The following is a 13,760-nucleotide window of genomic DNA, read 5'->3' as shown; positions in this document are numbered from 1 at the left end:
GCCCTATAGGCCTATATTCTTCAGATATTCGAAAATAGCTGATCTACAAGGTCACAACGTGTCGCAATGTGAGCTTGTAGATCTGCTATTTTCAAAAGAGTTGTATGCATTTTGAAAACATGTGAAATGGGACATTCTGCCTAATGAGTGCTTTTACTTTTGGTACTTTAAGTATATGTGGATGACATGAAATACTTTTGTACTTTTACTCATGTAAATTTTGAATAGTGAACTTTTATTTTCAACAGAGTCATTTTACATTGTGGTATGGATACTTTTACTTAAGTACAAAATGTGTGAACTTCTTCCACTACTGGCCATTGCGCAATAGAGTATTATTCACAGCAGTGCCGTAAAATATAATCTCACTGCCTCCTTTACGCTCGTGTTTGGTTCTCCAACGTAAAGCAGAACGTGTGCTGGGCTTTCACGGAAGGTTAAAGTGGTTCCTGCAAAACACGGTAAATAAATATGTTTAGGATGCATTTTGTTTAGTTTGACCGGGTCTCTGGTGTATATTGTTTAAACCCTAAACGTTATTCTACATGTTTGAATGAAAGTAATGCTCGAATTCTTAATTAGAGCGAGTGGCCTTTTGACGTTAGCGTGAGCAAGCTGTCAAGGGCTCTTAATAACAACAGCTTGTAAACTGTACATCTGTAAGAATATTACAGTAACCTAAACAATGTTACTGTGGTACTAGATTGATTGAATGATTGAATACTTTATTAACGTGATTATTAACAGTACGGTACAGTCAAAGGTTATGCTAAAAGGATAACACAAAAAGCCCCAGGGCTTATTTGGCTGGATACATAAACATGAGACGCATACAGGATAGGTGGGCACTAGGGACATATGGGCACCTCCATGTAAAATTGGCTATTTTGTCCAAATATTATAAAAAATACAATATTTGAAAACTGGTCTTAATGTAAAGTGTACATGATGTGAACATGCACTGTACATCATTATCAGACTTAATGTTATCCTTCAACTTCTTGTTTATGCCCCAAAATGACTGAGTTTGTTCACATTGTATTCACATTTCACATTGTATTAAAGCACAATGTTCTGGGAGGATACTCTCTTGAACTGCAGTGCAGATGGCTGGTGATGAGCTAACTCTAATTCTTTTTATTACATTTTCGATTATTGTTTTATAAAAAATAATTGAAAATGTAATAAAATAATTAATACAAATTCTCTATTTTGGGCATGTCATAGGTGAAAAGTTTCAAAAACTGAACATAACTGATCTACATGCTCACAACGTGTCGCGATATGACATGTTTTGAGCTTGTAGGTCTGTTTTTTTCACAATTTCTTTTCACAAACCAGTTGTGCAACAAAGTATAAAATGTGACTTTAATTTTAATTTAATAAGTAATGGTTAAAATCATCACTAAGAAAGTAATCGATAGTTCTGCTTCTAATTTTGACTTGTATGTCTGCTATGTCTCTCCAATTCACCCGTCTTTCTCCATCTCTCCTCATTCAGCACCATGCCGTTCGTTGACATCCAGTCCCGGTTGGGCATCGACATAGACAAATGGATCCAGATACAGAGCGGGGAGCAGCCCAACAAGCGGGCATCACGGTGCCATTCCTTTGAGAAGGAGTGGATTGAGTGTGCCCACGGCATCGGGCAAACCCGTGCCAAGAAGGAGTGCAAAGTGGAGTTTGATGACTTCTACGAGTGCATGCACAGGCAGAAGACGGTGAGTGTAGTGTCTGCTGTCAGTAACGGTTGTTTTCATAATGTCTTTAAATTTGTTTTAAAGACATTAATGTTTTTATTAACCCAATCAAATGCAAACTTCTTCTTTTTTCACTTTAAGAAGAGTCTGTAGTGCAATGACTGAGTCTTGAAAGTCAACAGACAGTACTTAATCTCCTATACAGAAAGAAATAATATAAATTACTAAAAACTGAAATTAATAAAACAAAAAGAAACAGATTAGCAGGAATGTAGTTCAAATAGATCAGCAGTTAAACACACGTGTTACTCATACTGTCTGTCTAATAAGGATTGTAATAGTGGTTTACAAGTATGTGTTTAAGGGAATATTGTGAGTGACCCCAAAAAGATGTTCTTGCTTTTGAGACTAGATATTGTCTGGGATTTTGCATCTCGTAGAATTGTGGTATGGAATAAGTGTTGTATTTCTGTGGTTTTACCGGCTGCATTACAGTAAAGCCAGGTTGTTTTTTTTAACATACCTGATTGTTCTATTATATGCCTTTTCCCACTTAGTTATTATATTGGCATTACTATGATGATTGATGATTTTATTATTTTTCTTGAATCTCATTGTGTAAATAATAATAATCATTGTCATTTTAAAAGCAAAGCACTAATAGTCATCTCCCACAAAACTGTCACTATCGATGTTGAGATATTTGTCAAACATATTGTGAATTGTTTTTATTGTGTCCATATTGTCCAGCCCTACCCCTACTATAGCAGAACGGAAGAACCAAGATTCCAATTCAATGTCACACAATATATATTACTATATTTTGTAGTTCATTTGTAATATTTTGCCAGAAAATAATGATTAACCAGTTAAACACTATATACTTTGTTGACCACAGTCTATGTCAATCCATGAGACATTAGTATTTGCAAAATGATTAATCTGTTGATTCTTTTTCAATTATTATTTTGTTTAATCTATGCCTTTAGTGCCTAAATGATCCTCCTCGTCACAAGCTGAAGCTACATTAACCTAAACGGAGACATCTGAAAATTACTCACAATTGCTTACTCAGGAGGCAACAACTTCTTATTATAATGTGGCTACAAAGACACATATTCACATTGTGGTGAAGTTTTAAATAGCACACATTGGAAATCTTTACTCTACTATACCTGGTGTTCAGTTGAATAACGTTTAATGTCAGTCTGACATTAATTAAAATGCTTGTTGATATATTTATGAGAGGAAAGCTGTTCATGCCCCCTTTGTGTATTGAAATAGCAGGAGAGCTGATATGACAATATAGGGGTATTGCAGTAGAAATATTCTGGCTGGATCTGATCCTACAGTAGTATCAGCAAGGCAGCCTATGGTTTCCAGAGAGGCCTGTGTCTCGGCCCCTGCTCCAGCGACAGGCCACATTTTCTCCATCTTAGCTAAATGAAATGTGTGTTTAGAATGTGTATAAAATAAATCAACTCTGTCTCAACAGGCATTGTCAGTCTGTAATAAACACAGGGTTCTTACCACCTTGAACAAGACGGGGTCTGTTAACGACATGGCTTCCCTGTGAATCTATTACATCAAAACTGATTAAAAGACTAAAGTTATATCAACCTCAAATAATTAAATGGGGACATGGAATTTCTGTTAGTATTCTGGAGAAAGTGACGGACAGGTAATTGAAATTTGCTGATGGAAGTGTTAATATCGTATGCATCAGCAACTGCAGTGTATATACCGTAATGCCCGATTGGTACTTAGTTGCTTGCCGGTGTCGCACATAACAAATGGCAGATCTACAAGCTCACAACAAGTTGCGCTGTGACACATTATGAGTTTAGATCGGCTATTTCCAGTACGCGACACCCTCAAGCAATGAAGTATAACTCAGACTTAAGCATTTTTGTCCCTCTCCTCCCCTCTCTAGAACCAGCGGCTGTATCAGATCCGTCAGCAGAGAGACAAGCTGGTGAAGGAGGGGAAATACATTACCCCACCCCAGCACTCAGGCAAGGGAGAGCAGACACCCTGAGGGAGCGCACACATACTGCCTGTGTCCCCCCCGACCTTGTGTATAATAATTCATATATTGTCCCTCTGCCCTGTACAAGTTCACAAATAAATGTTATTATTGACCATTTTCTTCTTTGTTTTTATTTTTTGGTGTAGGAGATGTGCAGAAAAGGTATGGATAGATTTGAGTTAAATATGGGATCCACTGGTGAATTTAGCTGAAAAGTTTTATTTTTAAATCACTCGGTGTGTGCTTTGGACGTACATAATTATTTTAATTTAGACAATAAGGACTCAAGGATGTGCAAAAAATGGATGAATACATCTTAATCAAATTGTAAAATAACTCATGGTTAGTAATATACCAAATTCAGTGTTGACCCTTTGGAAGATTAACTGCTGCACTTCATTTTCTTAACCTGCAGAGTGCAGACTAAATTCTACTAAACCACTCTGTAGATTGGTAAGTAAACACTCCCTTGGGATGATGAGAGAGCGATGAGTGAGCGGATGTGAACGGATGCTCTTTGACATCTGAGATTCAATTACTAGTGTTCTAACCTGAGTTGATGAGATTAGAATGTTCTTAATACCACCACAAGATGGCGCCTGTAACACAGATATTCCCTTCAGAGAGAGAGAGCCTGCAATGAAATGTAGGCATCTGCAAGTGACTTCTATGAAACTGCAAGAATTTGTTTATTAGCTTACCAATTTAGTTCGTCCTTGTCTTGGCAGACACTAAAAGATTGTCAGATAACGAGGAAATTTCTCTCTGGCCCTTTTGAGCACAGATTTGAGGGTGTCCTTAAATGCAAAATTATGAAATATTGAATAATGATCAGTACAGTTTACTATGGTAAAGGAGCATTAGCTCAGTTTTGCATCATTATCTGTCCACTAAGGGATTTTGCCATCCAGAATATGTGTATATTTTATATTGAATAAGGATGCCACAGTTGAAAATCTGTCAATTTGGAGATTTTGGACTAGAGTGAGGGCCTATGTGTACCATGTTGGCAGAGCACAACGTGTGACTGCACTTACTGTAGTCTTAACATCTATCCCTTGTAAAACAGTACTAGGCTACATTCTATTATGTGAGACCTGGATCCATTCTTCATCACAAGGTTTCAATTGGTTAATTGGTCTCTCTGAGACAGTGTGTATAGGCTTTCTTTATCGAATTAGGTTATTTTATAGGCCAAAACCAAGGTCATGAACAGCTTGCTACAGAACACGACGTGCACTTTATGACAGCTCATTTAGTACTATAACTTATATCATCCATAATAAATCATCTTTATGACTAGCCTATATATGATCAACAGAGATCACAGTAAACTGCCCCCCTGATTATCATCGCAGCAGTAGCCTATTTTTCACGTGACCAGTCAAACAGAAATACCATTAGCTGTTGTTTGATTAAGACAGTATAGTCAGCTCTGCCCCGCTAATCCAGAACTGTCGGCCAGCATTCCCTTGCACTCTGTGACAGGGCCGATGCATGGAGGAGATATGAGTCACATACTGGGATGGGACATCATGGGATGAATAGTGCAATGGTTCTCAAAGTGGGGTCTGGGGACCCTCAGGGGTCCTTGAGGGCGTTCCAGAGGGGTCTCCAGCCAAAAATAAGCTAATTTAGCATTACAATCAGTTTAACCACGTTAACCCTATATGCTATTTGAGAATAGCCGATTGTGAGTTTGTAGCTATTTTCAAAAATAAATATTGAAAAAATGTGATGTATGCCTATAATATTTTTGAATTATTTTAACAGCATATATCTTGTATTGGGGTCCCTGTCACAACATATTTTCAGATGGGTGTCCAAGGCCAAATATTAATTTTGGGGTCCTTGACATTAAACAGTTTGATATAACCACTGTCTGGGATAGAGTGTTGGACAGTAAACTAATGTGTTTTCGCTGGTGCCCCAATGCTGAAGGCTGCCTGCCTGGCCCTGTAGCCATGGGAAAGGCTCTGTGCTTCAGATACATTCACTTTTATGAAAAATGAAATCCTTCTCCTTCCCCAGATGTTGGATAAGAGGAGCATGCATGTTGGAACTTGGATGAGGTGTGTGTGTGTGTGTGTGTGTGTGTGTGTGTGTGTGTGTGTGTGTGTGTGTGTGTGTGTGTGCGCGCGCGCGCGTGTAGAGGGATTATTAAACCCCTGGATTAAGATCTCGTGTGAATGGGATGATGTGAAGTAGAGCCATAGACCATCACATAACGTTGGGCTTGAACTCTACACTGTATTACGTGAATAAAGATGAGTAGCCTCTTCAAATATGTCAGCGTGAACGCCCCTTTTTTTATATTCCTCCCCAAAAAACAGAGCGTGAGCCTCCAGTCTGTGTCGGTTGGCGGAGCTGCTGACTGACTGACCGACGGCTGGCTGGACATACAAACCCAAATTCCGTTTTCGCGACAGTTCAATGGACATGGGTTAAATGCTAGACCCGTGAAAATAGCCTATTCAGGAGGTCAACGGGAGAGTGTGTGAAAGTGAGAGTAAATGGTGGGTGTAGTGGTGGGGGTTGTAGACAAGAAGAGAGAGAGAGACGAAAGGGGAGTAAATGAGAGAGAGGGAGAGAGAGACTAGGAGTATAGGAGGGAGAGAGAGAGAGAGAGGGGTAGAAGGAGGAGGAATATAGACAGCCATTAGCCCGAATCATTCACATCCACGGTATTGTTCGGTGCCTCGTCCCGGGCGTGGAGGAACGGAACGGAACGGATCGGTAGCCTGACATTAGAGCAGCATTAAAGGTGAATTTGTGGCGCGGGAGATCTCCAGCATCCCGCGGGTCTCTTGTCTCCCTGCGCCCGGACTGTGGCATCGCCGTTCTCCCGGTAAGGCATGAGCCCTGGTGGTTCAATCACTTTGTCATGTGTGTAACGTTGCCGTCTCCATCCTATTACATTGGATGGAACCAGTGCATTAGGCCTGTATTGTAAAGTATTGGGGGTTTGGAATGTATGATATTGGTATATATCGATCAGCCTATTGATAAGAGCAGCCACCTATAGGTGGCTGCCCTTATCAATACGCTAATCGATAGAACATGTTGATCACTGGCTGAAACGCTGTCACCCATAGAGCCTATTTATGAGGATATAGTGAGAATGCAGGTATGAGTGGTACTGATTACATCACTATACTATTTTATTTAAAAATGGTGTATAGGCTACTACATGATCACACATTTGTATTCTATTTGTAAAGCACGCCGCTCCTGCTGCCTTTGTGTGCTGGTCAGGGATGGAAACGGACCAAACGTGTGAAATGAGCAGGTTTTTGGGGTCGTGATCAAGGCTCCCACGATGCGGGGCACAACACAAGTGTCAGCGCAAATAGATTAACGCAATTAGTTAATTAACCAGCCGGTATAGCGTGGACAAAGAGTTCATTATATGTTGGTACTATGGGCTACATATAGCCCGACTGACTCCATGTTGGTCGCGTCCTGGACACACATTTCTCCCAACAGAAGCCATGGGAGCTGTGATGATGTCCACTCATGCATATAGGAACAGATCCTCTCCTCTCCATATCAAACCCACCGCCACACAGACTATAGCACATATCATTCACATATCTAACGCAGTGGTTCTCAAACCTTCTAATTTCAAGGACCCCCATAACGCTGAGAGTGTACAAATAAAACCAAATGGACCCTTTGTACACCCTCAGAGTTACAGACCTGTAAGGGTCCATTTGTACACTCTCAGAGTTACAGACCTGTAAGGGTCGATTTGGTTCCATTTGTACACTCAGAGTTACAGAACTGTAAGGGTCCATTTGGTTCCATTTATACACTCTGAGTTACAGACATGTAAGGGTCGATTTGGATCCATTTGTACACTCTCAGAGTTTACAGACCTGTAAGGGTCCATTTGGAACACCCTCAAGGAACTCAGATGGTCCCTGGACCTCACTGATCTAACGCGTCACACAGCCTCTGCATACACTGATGAAAATTAAGTATACAGACAAAAACCTTTGAATCTTTTTCTTTTCTTCCTTATCGTCTCTATTTTGTGTGTGCGCAGGTGCACCCGAAATATCCGACCTATTTATTTATCGAGCAGATCTGTCTATTTCTACCAGTTACATCAACGGACCCTATACTACCCGACAACCCAATGTATTTCTACTACAAGTCTCCATTCCTTGCCCTCTTTTTATTCCGTAGCCTCACTCAGTTCTGCTCTGCTCAGCTTCTCTCACACAGCCATTGGGAGGCTCGGTTTGTCGCTGCCTGTCTAGGAAACTGTGTGAGGAATACTGTAGCTACAAGGTAGGGCAAAAAAAAGAAATCTACATTCGGGGACCCCCCGCCGAGTTAAGCCAGATGGCCAAATGTACATCTCCACCCCCATTGTACAGGACAGCCTTATGTCAAGTGTGTTAAGTTCAGGCTGTTCAGCCCAGTCATGCATTGGTCTATTGATGCCAAGAGCTTTGTAATAATAATTCACATCCAAGCCTACATTATTGGGCTGGGATACATCCAGCTATTAACCCATTAAGACCCGAGGCTGATTCTACAAATGCCTTCTAAATCATTAGATTACATTACAGTCATTTAGCAGACGCTTTTATCCAAAGCGACTTACAATAAGTGCATTCAACATAGATCTCACCCCACAAGATTTTTCGAAAATGTTCAAAAATAGCACATGTACAAGCTTGCAGGGCGGTGCAAAGTGACGCGCTGTGAGCTTGTATATCTGCTATTTTTGAATAGCCAAAAGCTAAAATGATATAGATGCTTTCCAGGATACTCTCACCCTGGCTTCCCTATTCTGGGCAAAGATTTTCAACAATTGAAAAAAATGCATCTAAATGTTTCCAAAATAGCAGCTCTTTAAGATCACAATGTATGGCTTGTTGCCTGTTCTGATCTTGTAGATCAGGTATTTTGGGGGAGAAAAAAAAGAATGGAATAGGGCTTAAGTGGTTAATAACTTGACACTAGTTTTCTCTCACACCCTTCTTCTCTGCAGTCGCCATTCCCCCTGACTGTATTTAGTGGATGGGACAAATGCAATTGGAGCACTATGAAAGCAATATTTCTCAGTAGGCCTTCTCTCCTTCTCTCTTATGCTGCACAAACCGTTAGCAGTATACGCATGTATTGTAATTTCCAATAATTACCTTTATACAATATAGTCACTATATTGCCTATATCTTCAGGTGACTGATGTTTTTAGGGTTAGGCCTTAGATGTCTATATATAGAAATGGTACCTTGAGAATTGTTATATAGACAGCAATGACGTACCTGTTCCTTTCATGTCATTGAAATCATATCTCATGTGAGAAGGCTGTCAGTCTAATTAACTGCCACCTGCACTCTGTGTCTTACTGTGTGTGTGTGTGTGTGTGTGTGTGTGTGTGTGTGTGTGTGTGTGTGTGTGTGTGTGTGTGTGTGTGTGTGTGTGTGTGTGTGTGTGTGTGTGTGTGTGTGTGTGTGTGTGTGTGTGTGTGTGTGTGTGTGTGTGTGTGTGTCCGTCTGTCTAGCCAGCAGGCTCTGAATTAGTTTGCTATTCCCACAGCTCTTTGGTATGCATAGAGCATCTTCGTACTAGAGAGAGAGACAGAGAGAGAGAGAGAATGATAGAGGGAGAGAATGATAGAGGGAGAGAATGATAGAGAGAGAGAGACGCTTCTACATCTTTTCATGACTCCTGCAGGAATGAATGAGAGCACGGTGGAGAGAAATAAGCTTTTCTAACAACTCTGCAACATAAACGAGAGAGAGATGCAGACAGACAGACAGGCAGGCAGGCAGACAGACGGACAGACATATACAGACAAGGAGGAGAAGAGAAAGAAAGACGGACAAACTGTGGCACTTCCAACAGTATTGTATGATCTAATTGGTACACAGATGTGTGGGGAGGAAAGGAGAGAGAGAGATGGAGGCAAGGAGAGATTGTGAGAAAGGGAGGGGAGAGAGAAAGAGATAAGCGTTTCCTATTTCCTGTCTTGTGTTCAGGCTAATAGTGACAACGTAGAGTAGAGTAAATATTGATCAGAGCATGTTGAGAGATGGCCATTTAATGACACATGAGAACATTATTCTAGTAAAAGCACTGTCATAGATCCCACTCTGGGCTCTTTCTCCCCTCATCTCTCTCTCTCTCTCTTTCTCTTCCTCTTGCATTGCCCCCCCCCCCCCCCCCCACACACACACTGCCTTTCTCATTCTCAACTCTCTCTCTGGTCTGTTATTTCTCCTTCTTAGTCCAATGATGCTGAGTAGTAGGCTAGAGAATTTTGGCTGCCATCCATTCACTGTGTGTGTGTGTGTGTGTGTGTGTGTGTGTGTGTGTGTGTGTGTGTGTGTGTGTGTGTGTGTGTGTGTGTGTGTGTGTGTGTGTGTGTGTGTGTGTGTGTGTGTGTGTGTGTGCGTGTGCGTGCGTGTGCGTGCATGTACATGCATTTGTGTGAGCGCAGCGCCACGCACGTGATTATGAGTTGAGTCAAGCCATTGATTCAGTCAGTGTGTTGGTGTTAGTCATCATGGCTGAAGGCCTGCATTTTAAACTAGCAAAAATAGCAGAACTACAAGCTCACAATGTGTCACATTGCAACACGCTGTGAGCTTGTAGATCTGCTATTTTCACTATTTTCACTCTCCTACTACTGTACAATGACATGCCCCAAAATAGAGACGCCAGGTTGAAAATGGTTAAAGCTGTACACTGTCCACATCTGCCCACACATGTTCATCCTCATAACACATCACACTTCACTTCCCCAGAGTGACCTACAATAAGCCAGACAGCGTAGGAACAGTAGAATAAGCTTAAATGACCAAATCGTTAACATACAAACAGCTACAATGGCTGCACTCTTATTCTTGCGCATTGAGTTACATTTAGCTGAAGGTCCTATTCAGCGAGAAATCGAGCGCAACAATGGAATGAGCTTGAGTTCCTAGATCACTAACATTACCAGCACTCAACAGTAAGGAGTACGGGAGTCAAAAGCCACAAGCATCCGACAATAGATGCAACTAATATTCCTTTATGTGCATCACAAGGTAGGTAAACAAACATGATGAGGTGAGAGTAGTACACTGTAAAATACTCAGTGTCAATTTAACTACCATGGAGCTGCCGTAGCTCAGTGGGTGGAGCTGGTAATCAGAAGGTCACCGGTTTGACTCCCGGCCCGCCCATGTCTATGTCTCTGAGGCTGAGCAAAACGAGCGCACTTCATGATTATATGAGCAGCCATCAGCTTGGTGAAGCTGGAACTGAGTTACCACCACAGGATTCACAAAGGTCTCCCCACCCTCCCTCCAACTCTGAGAATGTAAAATTGTCCTTTTCCATTTTTACACTCAGAACCCGGGATTCAACTTCTCCTGCTCTTTCAAGAGGGAATTCCTGCTTGTCCAAGGGACATATTGCACTTATGAGCTTCAGGCAATATTCCTTGTCAAGTTGGTGTCCTACCCAACACCAGAGTCAGTCTATATTTCTGAATGGAAGAGTAGAGAGACCATGCCCCTCCAACCACTGCAGAAACATACTCTACAATACAGATTGGTTAAAAAAATAATGTGTTATTCATTAAAATAAGTTCTGGATTGCAGCTTTAAAAGAACACTCATCATGTGGTCAGTGTAGAGGAAGGGGATAGGTTCATAGGTCATGCAGAGTGTGTTTATTGATGAGGTGATATCTGAGTTCATGGAATAAGACAGTCAGTGACTCGTCTTGTCTCGGTCTGTGTAAGTCATATGTGCAAGTCATATGCTTTTCTGCTTAAGTAACTCAGTACTGCCCTCTCTCTCTTTTTCTCTGTGTTTTTCTGTCCGTCTGACCTCTCTGTCGGTCCTTCCGTCTGTCTCGCGCTCCTGCTCCCTGTCTCTGTCTCTCTCTCTATCTCTGTCTGTGTGTCTGTCTGTCTGTCTGTCTGTCTGTCTGTCTGGTTGGTGAGCATGTATAGAGCTTTCAAATGCAGCTGTAAATGGTCCAGAGTGTTCTGGAATGTTGTGTTGTGTAATGACACGGACAAAGCCATAAACTGGAAGTTACTGCAGTTACGCTGCATCTGTCCGCTTCTCAGATTCAGATTCAGAATCATTTTATTATTCATATTATTATGTCATATTCCCTGTGTACTTGCATAAAATGGCTGTTCAGCCACTTTCAGTTCAAAATGAAAAGACATCAGCAAACATCTAGAGAATAAAAACAAGTAACATTAAAACAAAGCAGATAGAAGCACAGTATGTGTGTATAGTGTTTAAGTGCAATTTTTCTTTCTTTCTTTTTTTAAGTTAGCATTACAGAATATTAAAGTGTGCTTAAAAAGTGCAAATCATCAGGGATCCTAGCTTGTCCCGATTCAAGTCCTGTCCAGTCTGTCTGTCTGTTTGTTTTTCCATATGTCTCTCTCTGTATTTTTCTACCTGTCATACACTAATTCATGCTACTGTATGTTGTGAAACGGTGTCATACGACAAAGTATAAACCAGACTTCAGTCTTTCTCTCTTTTCCCCTCTGTTCTGTCTCTCAGCTGGTTCTTTGTATCTATTTCTAGCTACTGTAGGGTTAGAATTCTGACTTGTCTCTTTTTGTCTCATCTGAAACACACTCACTCAATCATAGATGCAGGCGTGGACGCTAAGGCATTGGTTCTCAAAGTGGGGTCCGGGGACCCCCAGGGGTACTTGAGGGGATACCAGGGGGTCCCCGGCTAAATGATTTATAGGAACCAAATGGACCCTTATGGGACTGTAACTCTGAGAGTGTACAAATGGAACCAAATGGACCCTAACGGGTCCATTTGGTTCCATTTGTACACTCTCAGAGTTAAATTAACATTGATTTTACAATATGAATTGGGGTCCCAGAGATAGAAATGCCATTAAATGGGGGTCCGTAGCCTAATGCATGTAAAACTGGGGGTCCTTAAATTACAATGATTGAGAATCACTGCTAGAGCCGTAAAAATCTTCTCTATGGGGGTCCCTGGCATATCTTTTCAAATGGGGGTCCGCGGGCTAATAAGTGTCAATTTGGGGGTCCTTGACATGAAAAAGTTTGAGAACCACTGCGCTAAGGCACACGGTACACTTTTTCAAGTAGTAACACACCCACACAGCCAGTGAGAGAATACTGTGTCAGTGCTGCTAACCCAGAGAGCTGCTTCTGGCCAGTGAAGCGCTCAGCATCTCCACATGGCGTGATCATGGAACTACTGCACTCTGTCACTGCCAGAGACATGGACCAACATCTGTGTGCGTGTGTGTGTGTGTGTGTGTGTAAAACCAAACCATATCTGTGCCTATATTACACAGGCACAGTATGTTTGTCATATCCTTCTTATGTGAACGTGAGTGCATGCATATTTATTTGTCTGTGGATTAACCCATTGAGACCTGAAGCCGATTCTACGTGTCTCCTAAATCTCAACAGTATTCTCAAAAACGTATGTTTCTATGTCAGTGGTGCTCAATCTTTTTCATGTCTTGGACCCCCATCAAAATATTTTGTTCCAGGGACCCCCAGAAGCAAAGATTTGAGTTAAAAATGTTCGCTTTAAAAATATATATATTCAAAGATTTGCACACATTTTCACGAATTTTCAAAAATAGCAGATCTACAAGCTCGTAGCGCGGCACTCGGTGCCGCGCTATGAGCTTGTATATCTGCTATTTTTGAATAGCCCAAAGTGTAAAATAATGCTTTTTAGCTCAAATCTAAAAATGACACAGTTCCAGGTCTTAATGGGTTAAAACAGTGTGATTCGAAACAGCTTTGGCGGGGTGGGTGGTAAGGGGGGGGTTGACAGACAGCAGGCAGGAAGTGAGCTAACTCTAACTGGTTCTCACACTCCTCCAGATTTGTCAGTGTTGGTTTCTTTCCACATTGAAAAATGCATTTTCTTTTCTTTTTCGCTGCTGCACCACAGAGAGGTATAAAGCCACAGTCAGCCTTTGAAGCGTCCATTTCCGGGCTCTATTTATAAAAAAACCCAGTTACACTCGAACTAACTCACTGTCAGCAA

General features: G+C 41.4%; 2 protein-coding genes across 10 annotated transcripts in view; both read left to right on the top strand.

The window, feature by feature from the left end:
• The first annotated feature begins 392 nt into the window (after positions 1 to 392).
• ndufs5 (NADH:ubiquinone oxidoreductase subunit S5) lies at positions 393 to 3,846 on the top strand. The gene is made up of 3 exons (XM_084080616.1): positions 393 to 461; positions 1,502 to 1,721; positions 3,634 to 3,846. Exons 2-3 carry the CDS (start codon positions 1,506 to 1,508, stop codon positions 3,736 to 3,738), a joined length of 321 nt encoding a protein of 106 aa, XP_083936742.1. The 5' UTR covers positions 393 to 461; positions 1,502 to 1,505; the 3' UTR covers positions 3,739 to 3,846.
• A 2,479-nt stretch (positions 3,847 to 6,325) lies between these two features.
• macf1a (microtubule actin crosslinking factor 1a) overlaps positions 6,326 to 13,760 on the top strand; it is a 290,975-nt gene continuing 283,540 nt past the window's right edge. For 7 of the 9 annotated variants that reach the window (XM_084080014.1, XM_084080018.1, XM_084080019.1 and 4 more), the window contains exon 1: positions 6,327 to 6,577. The gene's annotated coding sequence lies outside the window, so the exon portion shown is untranslated. Of the gene's footprint in view, positions 6,578 to 13,760 lie in introns of all 9 variants that reach the window. The other 2 variants (XM_084080015.1, XM_084080013.1) reach the window with 2 other exon arrangements.

Source organism: Gymnoscopelus microlampas (assembly GCF_963454915.1).
Source record: "Gymnoscopelus microlampas genome assembly, chromosome: 15".
NCBI lineage: Eukaryota > Metazoa > Chordata > Actinopteri > Myctophiformes > Myctophidae > Gymnoscopelus > Gymnoscopelus microlampas.
This window is presented reverse-complemented; position numbering and strand designations above follow the sequence as displayed.

What these genes read in the sequence shown, in the direction of transcription:
- ndufs5 (XM_084080616.1), top strand. Translation starts at nt 1,506, where the DNA reads ATGCCGTTCGTTGACATCCAGTCCCGGTTGGGCATCGACATAGACAAA. An exon ending in GCATGCACAGGCAGAAGACG is followed by an intron (nt 1,722 to 3,633) that starts GTGAGTGTAGTG and finishes TCCCCTCTCTAG; the next exon opens with AACCAGCGGCTGTATCAGAT.